This window comes from Hypomesus transpacificus, chromosome 7, assembly GCF_021917145.1.
Source record: "Hypomesus transpacificus isolate Combined female chromosome 7, fHypTra1, whole genome shotgun sequence".
Classification (NCBI taxonomy): Eukaryota; Metazoa; Chordata; class Actinopteri; order Osmeriformes; family Osmeridae; genus Hypomesus; species Hypomesus transpacificus.
Window position 1 is genome coordinate 3,380,443 of NC_061066.1, and position 16,030 is coordinate 3,396,472.

Sequence of the window (16,030 nt, forward strand, 5' to 3'; positions counted from 1 at the left end):
AGGAGAGACCATTCCTTATCTATTTTGGATGATACAGACCCAACCTTATGAAATACCCTCTGGCCCCAGTGAATGATTGAGGTACTGTACACAGGCCAGATAGGGAATCAGGGAAAGAGAGGGAGCGAGGAAAGGATGAAGAGAGAGAGAGTTGCAAGTTGCATAGTTTGAACTGTTCTGACCATCTGCCTTTAGGTATACCATGCCTCACTGGGAGAGTCAACACATACACACACACACACACACTTCTTTTCACTGAAAGAGCCAAACAAATCTGTTTGCAAGAGTGAAATAATACATTCTTTGCTCTAGGACTAGCCCACCAACACTAGCCCCAAAAAAGAGCAAAAAAAAGAAATTGAAAATACACTTTTTAGGGAGTAATATATATTCACTGCCCAGTAATAGGTCAATAGGATAACTACTTTGAAGGATGTGCCACAGAGACAAAGAAGGTACATTTGTTTCATGGCCTTTATACAAATCTAAAGGAACATGAACAGAATAATTGTTCGCAATCGGAAATCTCAATGGAGTCATCAGAGCTCAATCGGGAGCTTTTGAAGTGAAGGCTGACATTGGAAAAACTCAAGGGCAGGGAGGGAATGGAGGGCCAGTGAAGAAGGATAGATGCTTCGTTCTCTTTAGAAATCATAAGTAGAGGTTTCAAACCTCCAAAGTTTCCAGAGAATAAACGGATGGTGAAGGGAAGAGGGCGCAGGGCATTCTTTTAGAATGGGAATACCTGACTTTCTAAGAACTTAGGAGATCATTAAACATAAAACAACTTCTTCTTCTAGCAAACTGGGACACTGAAGGGGTTTAAACTACAAGGATCCAGCACTAGACCTTGTCGTTTCCTTGAAAACAGGACCATCACAGGAGATGGTTTACGAGAGTTGGTTCCCCCCCAATACAGACCTTGAGAAGGAAACAAAAAACAACTCACTAGGCACACTGCAGCACATTATCTATGGTGCATTCGTTGTCAGGCGCTTTGATGCCTGCAGTCTCCCCCCAATAGCATATAACACATTATGTGTGATGCTGATTGCCTTGTTGTGGTCTGGATCCAGCGCTGACTCTCAGTGCATGCTGGGTAAAACGGTAGGGGAGGCTGATTAGGGTTGGATTGCCCTTAAGCTCCAGTTAGCCCTATCTCGCCTTCCCTTGGTTTCTCCTCTTCTAAATTGGTTCCATTGTGTAGCCAGGGTTCCATTGTGTAGCTGGTCTAGGGTTCAATACAAGTCTTGATGCAATGACAAGCCAATCTCACACTCCCTCTTTAAAGTAATCCAAGTATATGCTGTGTGAAAACATATTCTAACCCTGTTAAACAACCTCAAGGTTTTTTGGGGCAATGACTGTCACATGAGCACAAAATGGCACACAGTGAAAAGAGACTGAGACAGTAAAAAATAATAACAAAAAAATATATACAAAAAACTTGAATAAAACATTTGAGACTCTTTTTTCCAGAGATATATTAGGAAATAACAAACTGGTAACAATTAAAATAATCCAATCCAGTGTGTGCATCTTTGGGGAATATAAAGAAAACTTTTTTTATCAATCAAGGCGATGACAGAATTGTCACAGACGCTTTGATGTCGGCGGAGGGAAGCAGCCAGGGACCTCGATCGAGTAAATAAAACATGGCGCTTTACTTTGCCTGTGCCAGTTAATAGGGCAGCCCCGCTGATCAAAAGAACATTAGCTTTGATTAATCAATCAATGCCCCAGTGGCCCTCGTCCTGTCAATTGATCTCGCTGGCAGAGTGCTGCATAGAGGTCAGTGCTCGAGTGGTTCTCCTCAGCATGTGAAATGTTCTCCTGTATTCTTCACACTGCGCCGCCTCCGACTCAAATCCGCCCGCATCGATTTCTCTCTCATTTCTTTCTTTCCTCCTCTTTAAAATGCTCTTCCGTTCAAAGGTTATTCATTTAGAGAGAGGGAGTTGACTCATTCTGTAGTTCACCCACTGGTGTGGTGCTTTGATGACTGAACAATGGGCCCAGATGATTGAAAGCCCAAACATCAGATACATTTCAATAGATGAGTAATGTTGGTCCTCTTAATTGGAAAGGAGACAATAAACACGGCTGGCCTATGCAGACCCCCCCCCCCTACAACTTCCCAATCCAAATATTGCAAATCACATTCAGCTCAGGAAAAAACTCAAATCTCTGGATACGTCTTTATCACTCTCTACCACGTCCCTTACAGTACTTTGAGTGACTCCTCAGAACATAGTGGGGGTGATGATTACCAAACAATGGCACACATCCCATTGAAGTGCTCCATGGTTCCATTTCAAAGAGTCGTAGTGTCTCTTCTCGCCCCTCTCGGTGGCATCATTGCTTTTCATGTGGCCTCGTTCTCTTGGCAAATGCAAATGAGCATAATTTCAAATGACAAACGAAAGTAAACTTTCTTTCCGAGTTGTGTGTGTGTCGAGTTCCCAGTGGGGAACAGGGAGCCGGAGAAATCCTGCTCTAATTCTGTCATTGTCAAAGTTTGACATAAGCGATTGTTCAGTCGCCTTTGTTGAGTGATACACTGCGTAACGGGGTCCCAATTCCTCCACGTTATTTTTTTTAAGGAAAACTCAAGACATCTATTCCTTAAAGGGATGTTTGGTACTGCTTATGCTAAATATTATAACATTCCTGCCGTGATGTCTTTTGTTTTTGGCTTTTATCTTTCCTTATCCACAGGAGGGCTTTACCTTTGCCACTGCACCATGTAACGGCATCTCGGAAATAATTTAAGTAGCCCTTTTTGAAAACCTAAGACAAGTCAAGAGAATTCAGATTCAAGATCAAAGAGTGTCGCTTCACCGCCACTGGGGCGAGGACTGACTTTCTCCAGCTTTCTACTCCATGATCAAGTAGGCTGTTTTGTTAAAAGACCTGTCCTGGTTCTCAGTGATTTGCCCACAACACGGAACATGTCTGCATATTTACTGCCAGGTGCATGTGTGAACAGCAAATTAATTGTCAAGTTGAATGATGTACTTGGATGGCGACCGCCACACAATGCCTCACATTATGTTGTGTCACACCGCCCAGCACTTTTATCACCATGAATAATGAAAATACTGTGTCAACAATGGTCATTTGTCCGCCTGTAACATTTCTGTAAATTGATGTGTGCTTGACTGGGGCTGGAGGCCAGTGGAGGAATATACATCACGGTGTTGCATTCCATATCATGGCCTTGCATATCATTTATGAGGTCACGCACGAACCAGGGGGAAAACGTTTTTCTTTAGACTGTTTCGTCTTCTCCTTTTCTTCTTCTCCCTGACATAAATCTGGGGAGGAAAATTCTCAGAGAAGAACTTATTTAATTTTATCAGCACTCCTGACTGACAAGCATCATTACGGATAAAATTATCTCCGTAATTATCCTGCCCAAAGGAGATTGATATCCCTTTGTGAGTGTGGAAAGTGAAAGAGGGGAGGGAGAGAGAGAAAGAGAGAAGGAGAGAGAGAGAATGAGATAGAGAAAGAGAGGTAGGGTTCTTGGGGCCGTGGGTACGTTTCAGAGGAAGGAGGGAAGAGCTTTGTTAAAATAGCGCCCTAATGAGGCTCCGCCTCCCTGCTGCGTGGGGCCCTCGACGGCCTGAGCACCCAGAGTGCACGCTTTTGTTCTCCCAAGCGCCGGCGATGGGGGAGTGTTGCCGAGGCTGCCGCCGCCGCCGCTGTATACACCTTGGCCACATACCGGGGCCCGCCGTCCGCAATTATCTCAATTTGCACAGGGAGCCTCGCTGGCGTCGACCCAGCTCCTCGAGATTACCGCCTTGGTTTCCGCACACGCTCACTCCCTACCTCCGACAACGCCGAAATAGTTTGATATGACGAGGTGGCGATACACGTGTGTGTATGTGCTGGAGAGGCGGTGGAACGTTCGATGGTCTTGTTTCCGGATGATGCTGTTGCGGGGGTAGGTATGGTGGAACGGAATGGTATCATCCAGTTTGTTGATCGAGACATGAGAGAGAGAGAGCACAAGACAATATGGATCTGCTGTTTGAAGTCGCCTTCACACAGCACCCAGGGAGCCACAGCCTCTACTCCAGGCTCTTTCACCATTCACCCTGCCTCCAACCAAAGAAGAAAGGCCACATGGGGAAATGTCCTAATCCCATTCAACCTATCTATCCTCATCACGGATCTGATAGAGGACTAAAAGAACCCTGCCATGTACTGCACTCGGCAAAACGGTGTTGTCAACAACCTATTTCAGAACGGCACCCCCCCCCCAAAAAAAAAGCACAGTAGCAGTCATGATGCTGCGTACGACATTTCGTGCGCTCGTTACAGTGTGGACAGACTCCTCGGCTAATGAGCGCTCGGGCCGCCAGATCGCTGGGGAGAGATCATCCATAAGGATGTCCTTCTGGTCCCTTCTAAAGCAGGCTCGGCTCTCGCCATGTGACGAACAGCCTCTAATGCTATGTGAGGCCTCCTTATTATTCTCTAAACTCCGCCGGCTGGCCAGATGAAGGGAGGAAGTAAAAGGCAGAGACGGAAAGGATGATGACACATCCCTGATCACTTAGAGCCTACGTGAGCGATTTAGCTTTCCTATTCACGTCCGCCATCAACCCCTTTTTTCCTTTCTCAAAAGGCTGCCCCGGCGAACGAGGGACGTTCAGGCTTATCAATGCGCATCCCTCGCTATCTATTACACGCGTGGAGCGTTTCAATTATGGCGGTGTTTCATAACGGGGGCGACGGGGGGAGCATTGGCGGCGAGCGGAGGCGTTTGGCTGCGATGATTGAGTCATTATATCTTCATCATGTTCACGTCTTTGCGAGGCTCAGTGTATGTCTTTGCGGTTAACTCACTAGCCGTGTCCGCCACTCACCGATCCCATACCGCAAATGCGTAGACAACGGCTCACCTTTACCGTGAATGGGTTATCAACTGCATCCTCTGACACCGGAATCAGAGGTTGGAAAGTCCACCCATACTTTGAATCAATTCCCACTCGGTTTCAATTGACTACATAATGTATATGTGTATGTGTGTTGCTCTGAGGACCACAAACCAAAATGTGGACCCCCTGGTCCTTCAGAGAATTCCCCTTTCAAAAGGCCTCTGACCTTCAAACAGAGGATGACATTGCTTTTAAATGCTGTCAGATGTGAAGGACTTCAAGGAGAATATCCAGCCCGTTCCAACAAGGAGCATCTCCTTCATGTCAGCTCGCAATCCCTTGCCTCCTACAAACCCAGACACACCGTGGTGCCATAACCTGTCTTTCTGTTTAGCCTCTGTGGTCGAACCCTCGGAGGCCGGTCCAGGCTAGGTCGAGTAACTACAGGGCTTTCAGAGGTCGGGTGATGTATTGGTGTATTGGTAGTTGGGAGATGAGACAAAGCCTTAAGCGGCTCGCCTAATGAGCAGCTGTGTGGCCCTCATTAAGAGAGCAGAGCAACCGCTGATCCTTAATGAGCTTCTTCATTAGGAGCCATTTGGAAGGGAAAGGTCCACGGGTAGCGTGTCTCAGGATCCCAAGGCTTGCCCTGCACACGCACAGGGGCCCGCCACCTCCATTAAGGGATGGCCATTATGCACATAGTTAGCATGTACGTATGTGTGGGAGACAGCGAGGGAAGGTGGAGGGGGGGGGGGGGTAGACTACGGTGTAAGAGAGCAAGAGAGAGAGAGAGAGACAGAGCGAGAAAGGGAGGGGTAGAGTGAGACTCCTCATTAATGAGATGGTGTGTGTGTGTGTGTTTGAATGCCTGTGTGCCAGCATATGCACATGTGACTCTTCACCACAAGCTTATGTGGGAGTGACCCAATCAGAGGAGGGTACTGCAGCAGTCGAGTGCACGGATAAGATGAGGTACACACAGTTGCTAAAGAAAGAACGTGCACTGGATCCGTTGGTAGACAGATACTAGACTTCCCACACCCCTAATACAAGCCAAAAAGGTTCTCCACGAATCACTGTTTAGATTTTTACGTCCATGTTGTTGCCAAGCCAAAGCAGAAGCATAATCAAAGGAAGTTTTTCACTGATGCTGTGACGATGTCTGTGAAAGATTGTGGCCACAAATTCAGGTCTTGGTTGGTCATGATTATCCAGACCATAGCCCCTGACATAAATAGAATGGTAGAATGGTAGAATGGTTGAGAGAAGAGTTGGTCTACTCTACTTGGTGTCACTCTGGAACCAGTTTTCCAAGGCAGGACTTTTAGGGTTAGCCCAACCCTAACCCTTTTTTTTGCTATTGAAATGCAGAGAACTGGTTTAAGATTGGGCACCAACTCCACAGCCCTCAAACTGCCTTCAAACTGCCTTGGGGTACGTTTGACAAAGACATAAGACACTGGAAGGTGTTTTCTGTCCAACCAGCATGAGACTGGTGTCTATCTCACACCTACACCTCTGTGGGCTCCTGATCAAACCCTAACCCTATACGACAAGTTAATCACTCCATATCTAGGCTCTATTCCCACCAGGTTTGCATGGACACATCCAATTCTGCCAATCAGGGTCACCTTCCAGACCCTGATTGCACTGCGCCAAATTTACTGCGCCCCACTGTACCTACGCCATCCCGTACACTCAGCGTTTCAGCAGCATTGATTGGCCAGCCGCCGAGCATGTGACAGCACTGAAACTAATGCAGACACCGTGGCTGATCGATAAAAAAATGTATGTGCCTGAAACCTAGGAGGCATTCCGTAATGAAATCAATACCCGTGCTTGGCTTTTGGCATTAAGATCATTGGTCGGCCTGTTATTTAGTCATTGTTGTCCTACAACCCAGTGTAAGCTGGCTACCATAAGAAATCGATGGCTCGGTGTCGCAGCCAGCATCCCAATTACTGGTGAGGATACTGGTGGGGGGATCAATGCAAGTGTTTGCCATTACAGGTCCTTGTGGGAAATCACACTACATGTTTTTTTCTAGGGCTTATCCAGACTCACGTGAAAAAAGCACGATCATTGTGATTCAGAAATGTTATACAGCCACCTGTGGTATTCAGGTGTTTTTTTTATTTAAGAAAGAAACTTCTGGGAGGTTTGGATGTAAATGTAGGTAGTTGGCTATGGCTTGAACTACAGAGTCTGATAATGAAGGATGAATATGGTAAGACGGCTTAGTGGGTGAGTTAATGTGACAGTACATCACAGTAAACATACACTGTGATGCTTTATCAAATGTGTGATATGGGTCTATCTTTACACAGAGATCACAAGGCGTCATTACATTTCTCTTGAGCCAACAGTGAAACTTCCTTTTAGCATATTTCTTCAACAGCCAACACTGTTTCTAGATCATTATCTAAGAAACCTTGACCGACCTGAAGGTCAGTCCTAAGGGTCAGTACAGCCCAGTCCCTAGACGACCAAACTCCCCTTATTGACACAGAGGGAATAATAGTGAAGCAAAGACAACTAGATGTCACCAGACTGCAAATAGATTTAGTTGGATTGAAAAAAAAAAGAAAAGAAGTCTGTCTCTTCTAAGCTTGTCGACTGTCGTTATCGTCGTGGTTGGAGATGTATCAGCATGTCATCTGGAGAACAAACCCTGAGGCAAAACAGAGACATTCCCAACATTCCTACTTCTCACAGGCAGGCAGGCACCTCTCACTCCTCACCTTAACAAGACATATTCTACACTCCCAGAACCGTAAATACATTCCCACCTATCTGCCAGGTTTATTTGCGATTTCCTGGGGAGAGGGCTGGGTTGAAGTGTAGAAATAACGAGATTGGGCTCTTTAAAATCAGTTTTCCCACCTACCTCAGTATATCAAAGCACAGCAGACTGGCAAGATGTCACTCTTCACTCAAGCAGAGAATAAGGTGTTGTCTGCACCTAGTAGGCATTGCAAAAGAGCAGAGACGTGCCACGCGGTTGATTAGAGCACTGTCACAGGTCTTTTTCAGAAGAGAATGGTTTTCACTTTGCCCAGCAGGAGTCTAGAAAAACTAGACAAACAGACTGTACAATTGGCGTGGATGTAAAGGAAATGAGAGATTCTCTAAATGATAGCTCTTAGGCAATGTTATATTTGTATACTTATATTGGTTTTGGTATGAATCTAGTCTTGGCTTCAACTGTTTTGTTGTTTTATAAGGCCCCTCCTGTTTCTTGACTTGCATTCACCTCAAGTATTTATACATACAATGTAAAAAGTACCTTAAATGCTTGTCATTTTCTGCATTGTACGATTGTTGTGTCAAGGCAGTAATCTCGTGTATCGTGCCAATGCAGTATTAATTGAGATTTGTGAAGCTAGAGCAGGTGGCAAGGCAAACACTAAGGATCATGCCACCTGTATTGACTGTTTGTCATGGTGACTCAGCATTGGCTGAAATTGAATGCTCTTTGGAATCAATCTGAGTCACAGTGACATCAAACTAGGAAAAATGTTTACCTTCAATAGTTTTTCTGGGGCATAGAGCAAAAACACACACTCGATCAGTTGTAAATACTGTACAAACAAGCTATATATATATATATATATATATATATATATATATATATATATATATATATATATATATATATTAGGTTTAAAGATGCTATCAAGATGCTATCACGTGAAGCAACTCAAAAAGGTGTAGTCACCGTCTCCAAAAGTTGCGCAATACGATTATGGCCTTTAACCAAGTGTCTCAGTGACACTTCTTCCTGTGTCAAACGTGAACAGTCTGCGACTTTGACTTCCTGCTGACATTTGAAATCAAGGATTCAAGCAGTGGGTATGATAGTTTTTTTTTATATATAAATTATACTTTTAGTTTCTCAACAAGTATGTCTATGAAGTGTGGGCGGGGCAAGACGTACATTATCTCCAAACCTTTGCAGTCGCGCAATTCAAAACATGTTTATATTATTTTCTACAGCACTGCAGTAACAGGCTATTTGTAATTTAATGTTTGTCTCACTGTGTTTTTAGATTGGCCCAAGCCTACTGCACGCGTTTATAGTAGTTTGCACAGGCTATTTGTAAATATCTAAATTTAGTTAGTTTTAGCCCTAGAGAATGGTTTTGTTAACATTGAACATTTAATGTTAACAGTTGTTGAATAGGCTACGGATTTTTTTATTGTTGTTTGTTTTTTTTCGATTTAAGTTTAAGTTTATATTGTCTTGTTTGCTGTTTTTATTTTGAAAGCTGCTATCTGTACTACCCATTATCGCACGCGTAAAACAATCCAACAGTCAATTGAAAGCACATTCTATAGAAAGTGAAACGTTAAACGTATAGCACCCCCGAAGAGGCACACGGGTATCTTTTGTAATTCTGCAATATTAAGATGTGGTTGTTAATTTGTTTTCAACTAACAGTTTCCAGCCGTTTATTTCATGGAAGTGGAGCTGCAGTGAGCTAGTGTTTGGCAATGGTCATGCTCTGACACTGAATTGTGTAGCTACTCCAGCTCTAACATATTTGGTCAGACACAACTGATTATTTTAGATGTATTGGAAATCCTAACTAGTTAAAAAACATCAAATATGTTTGAGCTAGATGCTACATTATTTGACCTGTGAATTCAGACGATTTTAGGGTTCTGCAAACACAGCAACATATAGCCCATGCACACAAAGCCTGACAAGTGTTTGTATTGACGCAATTATGACTTTATTTTTCATTGTGGAAAGCATGAAATGATTAGTTCTCAAATGATGAACTATTCATTCTAGCCTATGAATTTGTCAAAAGAAAGTTTTGGTTAGGCTTGTACTTGTTCAATGAGAGTATGCATAGGTTACAGTAAATTAAAATAATAATAATTCACTGTAGTCCTATGCTTGGGAAAGAGCTAACTCCTAGCAAGGGGAAACTCGTTCATAAGCCCTATTTTTGTCCTTCAGGTTAAATAGACCAAGAAGAGTGAGCAGTCATGGCACATCTAATTGACAATGAGGTCTTCCTTGCCTTCTCCACTTACGCCACCATAGTGATCCTGAAGATGATGCTAATGGCTCCAATGACAGGGTTCTTTCGTTTTAAAAACAAGGTATACTTTGGACTTGGAACCAAAATGTTGCTACTTAAAAGTATTACTGCAAATTATACTAATATATATATATACGAAACTGGCATCATATTGGGCTGTTTTCTTTCACATCTTCCGCAAAGGCTTTTTCAAACCAGGAGGACCTTTGGTTGGCTAAGAATCCAGAGGAGAAGAAGAAGATGTTGCGGCCCGACGATCAGGTGGAGCGTGTTCGGAGGTAGGCCTGCACCGTAAAACAGACCATGTGACCAGTTGGAATTTCATGTCATCGTAACATGCCTGTCTATCCAGATGCCACCAGAATGACCTGGAGAACATCATTCCCTTCATCGTGATTGGCCTGCTCTATGCCCTGACTGGACCGGACCTGGCCACCGCTGTGCTCCACTTCCGGGTCTTCGTGATCTCCAGGATCTGCCACACGGTGTCCTATGTGCTGGTTCTGCCCCAGCCCAGCAGAGCTCTGTCCTGGGTCACGGGCATGCTCACCACTTTCTCTATGGCCTACAAGGTCCTCAGCCCCCTCCATCTTTAAAGGACACATTTTGTCTTTGGGATGACACCTGTGCACACACACCCTTCCTAACATGACTAAGAGACACAAGCTTCATATACAGTACATCAAATTAAAGTATATTCATCAAATTCTCATTAAAAAAAAGATTTCATTTTGTACTAAGCAGCAAAGTTATGTGATGTTCCAGCAGAGTTAAAGATACAATAGGTACGATATAAATTTTAATTTTATTTTTTTGAAGCAGCCGGCTACATTCCAGAAATCCTGTTCCAGCCAATCGCATATGGCTAAGGTGACTTTCCTTGTCTTTGTTTGTGAAACCACCGACAGTTAAACTCTAGCTGGATGAACATGCTAAACAAGAACTGGGGGCGCTATTTCTCATACTGAATTTATGTTCTACTATTACCTTGTGCAGCTTTAAATAAACATATAGACGTTCAATATTATTTTTGTGTAGAGTCATTTTTCAATATATCGAGACCCAGCGCACTAAAGTGTGATTACACTACACATTTAAAAAGTAGGCAGGATTTGGCAGCATTTCAGTCTCACCATCAGACTGCGTAAGTAAAATGTGGGAAAACCTAGAACATCCGAGATTTATGTGTACCTTGGACAGAATCGCTCACAGTAGCACTTCCGGGTAGTTTTGTACTGTTCACTGTTCTACGAGGACGTGTAGAGAAGGTAAGCTTATCATTGCTCAACTTTTGCAATCAAGTGTAACTTGCAGGTATTTTCTACGCAGTATTCTGGGCAACAACAATCGGCCATGCAGTGAACGGACCGCATACCCTTTTCCTTCTTTTACGGAGTTGCTTAAAATAATATTCCGCAGTTGGCATTAAATCGTCAATTAAAACTTTGTAAACAAATAACCCTTACTTTCTTTCCTGATACGTGCATAGGAATGATCAATGGTTGTAGTTAATGTTGCGTTTCCTTACAGGTTATCAAAACCTTGGTAATTCTGCAACTACTCTACAAAGAGAAGCAATAGGAGTCACTTTTTGATTTATTGATGTCCTGTAATGATAAAGCTTTTCACTGCATCTTCACTACAACCAATAATTTCTTAATAGCAATTTGTATTAGCCTATAACCTACACCACACAAAGAGGAATGTTCAGATTACACCCTACTTTTTCAGTCACATGCATGTTGCTTTTTCTCCCTGCTCTTTAGTCTGCAGCATAATTACAGAGAGAAGATGGCAGAGCTGACCCACATGATTGACAGCGAGGTCTTCTTGACCTTCTCTACCTACGCCACCATCGTCACCCTGAAGATGATGCTTCTGTCTCTTTTGACCTCCTACTTCCGCCTGACTAAAAAGGTTCCACTACCGAAGGCTTTCATCCTACGATTGGGATATACAGGAAACATGCACGCTGAGGTCTACGTGAGTGTCAGCTAAAAATCTCTCCTCGTCTCAAACCGACTCCCTGCAGGTGTTTGCAAACATGGAGGACACCAGTTTGGCCCACTCCACTGAGGACAAGAAGAAAATGATCCGTGTGGATCCGGATGTGGAGCGTGTACGGAGGTATGGGACCCAGTAAAAGCTACTAATGATGACTAATAGAACACGTCTCTGGCCGTAGTACACTACCAACGCAGAGTCATATTACCGATGCCATCTTAATGATGATAAATGACTCAACTAGCGGCATTATGCCTCATTGTCTTTTACTCTTCAACAGTCAGAGTGCTTGCTTAAGGATAGTTAGTGGCTAGGTACTTGCAGATGTCATGTCAACATATCAATGTTATGTTTTTGTGTTCATCTATCTCCCATCTCCAGATGCCACCAGAATGACCTTGAGAACATCGTTCCCTTCATCGTGATTGGCCTGCTCTATGCCCTGACTGGACCGGACCTGGCCACCGCTGTGCTCCACTTCCGGGTCTTCGTGATCTCCAGGATCTGCCACACGGTGTCCTATGTGCTGGTTCTGCCCCAGCCCAGCAGAGCTCTGTCCTGGGTCACGGGCATGCTTGCCACCTTCTCTATGGCCTACAGGGTCCTCAGCACAGCACTCTTTCTCTAGAGACACCAGTCCTGTGATGGGATGGAGGCCTACAATGGCCTCTTCCTTCCTGTGACCCAACTGAATGTGCTTTTAGAAGTTGCATGCTTTTCATGATTTCAAAAGTATGAGGGCATTAGAGCCTGCATCAAAACCAGACCTGTTAGGTTCAATCATGTGAAATACTTTGTTTTGTACTTCTCTAGACTCTTGCTTTTTTTAAACATTCATTTACAGAAACTTGTGGAACTTGGAGGCAGATGCCCCTGGCCAGCTGTGGATATAGTTTTTTTATTCAAAATGAAAACATAATAGAAGTTGATACATAAAGTTAACTTTTCTCAATGTTAGTGTGTGAGGCAAATGTGTGCTCAGCCAACGGAAAGATAACAAAATATATGAAAAATTAAAACCCCTGGCAACAGCATTCATGGGGTTCCACTATCTAACCTTAGAGTATGTTTAATAATACACAAGCCTAACAATGAGGGATTTTAATATTACAAATGGTATTGATTCATTTATTGGTGAACTAAAAAGTAAACTATTTGCTCCCTTATGTCTGCAGGAGAACTGACACACACACACACACTTGAGTATTGCTTTTCTCCCAATGCTGTTGTCCTCTCTCCAAGAGCAGCCAGAAGCTGTGATCATCCATGTCAAGGGCACCGGGAGCCAAGTCCTCCCTGAACCTCCTAATAAAGTTACCTTCAGTTGTCCTTTATCCCTGAAGTATTTGTTTTCCCCACTAGAGGGAGACATTTTAAAAGTCAACTGATGGTGTGTGCTCATTAGTTGTTATTTAAGTACCAGGTGCAGATCATAAAAGTGCCTCAGCTCTGGCAATTAACTTCATTAGCTTGGCTAAAACATTCTCCAGCACAACCACCATAGAGCTTTTATTTCATTTCCTACCGACGCCCGGTGAAGAAAACATTGCACTGAAAGTCAAAAGTATTTACTCCTAAACAATCTTAATGTAAAAACCAAGACATGCCACCTGAATCCAGGCAAAACAAACCATATGTTTACCAATCCTTCCTAATGCCTTACAAAATATACCGTAGCAGTCTCCTTTGCTTTTCGCTCATGTAAGTCAACAGTGGCTACAATTCTCAGTGTACGAACGTGCACCTGCCAGATGGTGCTATGATGAATGCTCACTGCCACAAATATGAAGGTGACTGGCGTCAACACAGCTTCACTCCGCCCCAAAGTACTCCAATCCATGGGCGGGCAGCGTAAGTGGTGGAGGGACCTCACCATGAAGGCTATGCTGGCTGCTGGCGGGCTCTTTGCATGCGTTCCTGTATAAGCAGGAGTTTTATGGGAGCTCATTTGTTCTGGGCCCTTGCCCCTCCAGGGTCTCTCATTCCTCAGACAAGTCAGGCATTTCACAGCAGGGGAAAGAACTGACGGAGCACCCCAAATATGGCCTGTTACTAACTACCTTAGACCCACCCCTGTCACAATTGATGTGGCCCTAACCTGTCATGGACTTCTCTCTGTGTGTGTGTGTGTGCTATAATTTGCAGGACTATTCTGCATCCACCTGGTTTCTTCTCTGTCTGTGTCTGTCTGTCTCTGTGTGTGTGTGTGTGTGTGGTGTTTGCATGTGTCTACAATATCATTACTCTCTCCATCCGACTCCTCCACTTCATCCATACGTTCAACCCATGCATCTCATCAACTCCATCCATCCATTCAGCGTCTGTATCTATTCCTATCTGCCCACAGCTGAAGAGCCTCTCTCTCCCCATCTGCTCTGTCTGTGTTCCATTAGCTGTCATATCTCTCAGATCTGCCCCGTGCCTTATTGTTCAGCTCGTTAACCGTACAGGGGCTTAATTAGGCACAACTTCAAAGTCACGCTCCACACCGGCGCCGAGGTGAGGCAGAGATTTATATCATACTGTACAGTGCTACCTCGGGTGTTGAAAAATTAATGAATGGTTAGAAGAAATCCGACTTACGGCTGGCGCGAAGAATTATGAATCAGTCTTTTACCGCCAGGTGGACATTTTGAGGCCATGTCTTGATGGCAGATGGGAGTTGAGGCTATGTGTGGACTTCTATACAGAAACTGTCCTGCCTTTATCTTGAAACTGGATTAAGATGTCACTCAAGCACACGAGAGCACGTTCTTTACTTCTTCCTTCTAGATAACAAAGCAGAGCTGTGTCATTGCAAGATTACAATACACTGGTTCTCCAGAATTCTTTTCCCACCTCTGGAAAGAACTTTCGGTAGCCGCCTCAACCTCTTGGGTCCTCATCATGTCACACACAAACTGGCAATGTACAGTACTGAACGGCCCTACAGGCCCAGAACATATTTTCCTTTACACACACACACGCACATGCTCAATCTACACCTGCAGGCACACACACACACACACAACATTCTGACACAGACTGAACCCCGTGGCTAAATGACTCCTTTTCATATGTTTCAATCTGTGAGCTAAGCGTGGCTGGGGTCAGCAGATTGCTTATGCTGATCCCAGTGATTGGAGTGCAGGTGATTACCATAAGCAATTTAAATGTTATTGATTTAACCTCCTGCACGCTGTAATTGAACACCTATGCCAAGCCCCCTACCTCTACCCTTTCCCCTTCTGTCTCTCTCTCATTCAGATTCATTTCTCACCTTCTCTAAGATCTCACCATTCCCAGCCTTTCTATTCTCAGTTCGCTCTCTTTTGCCAAATTTGGGCCTTTTTGTTAGCTCTGTTGGCTAAGGAAGTGGTGGAAGGCCAATCAATAGTCATTTTGCCACAGTACCAATGGAGCTGTTCAATTAACAACCAGGACCCTACTGTGATCATTTTCCAGTGACAAATACCAGGCTTTCTTTTTTTGGTATTCATAAAAATCTTTTTCTGATAATTTTCCTCTTCAATAGCGTGGTAATACTATTCACTAGCTCTCAACAAAAAAGCCTAATTTCTTACTTAATTATAATTTACTGCCCTTAGATAACATGGACTGAGTGGTTGTAAATTACAGCCTGAAATTGTCAAAAAGAAAGTACCACACTGACAATTTTTCATTAAAACATTCCCAAATCTGTTTTCATATCTTCTTCATTATACTCAACCATAATGGAGAACCAGATTTGGTCCTCAGATCAATTAATAAAGGGAGCCAAACTCCACCTGGGAGACACACTCGCGCATTCTCCATTTTTCATCAAGCCCCTACCATTCCTCTGGAGGAATCGCAATTTCTTGTTTTAATATTTTAGCGCACTAACTTAAGCTTCGGAGTTCTCTCCAGGTAGCGCACTAGATCATCTTGACATTTCAAAGTACTGAAACCTTTGGAATAAAGTGTTTTTTATTCAATTCTATTCACATAATTTATGCTTGTCAGGCAACCCACCTTGGTGGCAGCTGGGGGGAGTTTGGGGAGAGGGAGAAGGGAGAGAGGGGGGGGGGTGCCATATTTCATCATCCTCATCCCCCT

At 43.9% G+C, this 16,030-nt stretch overlaps 2 protein-coding genes across 4 annotated transcripts; both read left to right on the forward strand.

Moving 5' to 3' along the window:
• The first annotated feature begins 8,643 nt into the window (after positions 1 to 8,643).
• LOC124469689 (microsomal glutathione S-transferase 1-like) lies at positions 8,644 to 10,973 on the forward strand. Of its 2 annotated transcripts, none has more exons than XM_047023138.1 (4): positions 8,644 to 8,747; positions 9,865 to 10,010; positions 10,133 to 10,227; positions 10,302 to 10,973. In XM_047023138.1, exons 2-4 carry the CDS (start codon positions 9,894 to 9,896, stop codon positions 10,543 to 10,545), a joined length of 456 nt encoding a protein of 151 aa, XP_046879094.1. In that variant the 5' UTR covers positions 8,644 to 8,747; positions 9,865 to 9,893; the 3' UTR covers positions 10,546 to 10,973. The 2 variants fall into 2 exon arrangements, with proteins under 2 accessions (XP_046879094.1, XP_046879095.1); XM_047023139.1 differs by having other exon boundaries at positions 8,658 to 8,743.
• A 108-nt stretch (positions 10,974 to 11,081) lies between these two features.
• mgst1.1 (microsomal glutathione S-transferase 1.1) lies at positions 11,082 to 12,905 on the forward strand. 2 transcript variants are annotated; one of them, XM_047023137.1, is made up of 4 exons: positions 11,082 to 11,217; positions 11,716 to 11,866; positions 11,982 to 12,076; positions 12,335 to 12,905. In XM_047023137.1, exons 2-4 carry the CDS (start codon positions 11,741 to 11,743, stop codon positions 12,579 to 12,581), a joined length of 468 nt encoding a protein of 155 aa, XP_046879093.1. In that variant the 5' UTR covers positions 11,082 to 11,217; positions 11,716 to 11,740; the 3' UTR covers positions 12,582 to 12,905. The 2 variants fall into 2 exon arrangements, with proteins under 2 accessions (XP_046879093.1, XP_046879092.1); XM_047023136.1 differs by lacking the exon at positions 11,082 to 11,217 and adding an exon at positions 11,472 to 11,494.
• The last annotated feature ends 3,125 nt before the right edge of the window (positions 12,906 to 16,030 follow it).

Excerpts from the sequence above, each read along its gene's own strand:
- LOC124469689 (XM_047023138.1), top strand. The coding sequence starts at position 9,894 with ATGGCACATCTAATTGACAATGAGGTCTTCCTTGCCTTCTCCACTTAC. Across the intron at positions 10,011-10,132 it reads TCTTTCGTTTTAAAAACAAG|GCTTTTTCAAACCAGGAGGA; the intron begins GTATACTTTGGA and ends TCTTCCGCAAAG. Across the intron at positions 10,228-10,301 it reads CAGGTGGAGCGTGTTCGGAG|ATGCCACCAGAATGACCTGG; the intron begins GTAGGCCTGCAC and ends CTGTCTATCCAG.
- mgst1.1 (XM_047023137.1), top strand. The coding sequence starts at position 11,741 with ATGGCAGAGCTGACCCACATGATTGACAGCGAGGTCTTCTTGACCTTC. Across the intron at positions 11,867-11,981 it reads ACTTCCGCCTGACTAAAAAG|GTGTTTGCAAACATGGAGGA; the intron begins GTTCCACTACCG and ends GACTCCCTGCAG. Across the intron at positions 12,077-12,334 it reads GATGTGGAGCGTGTACGGAG|ATGCCACCAGAATGACCTTG; the intron begins GTATGGGACCCA and ends TCCCATCTCCAG.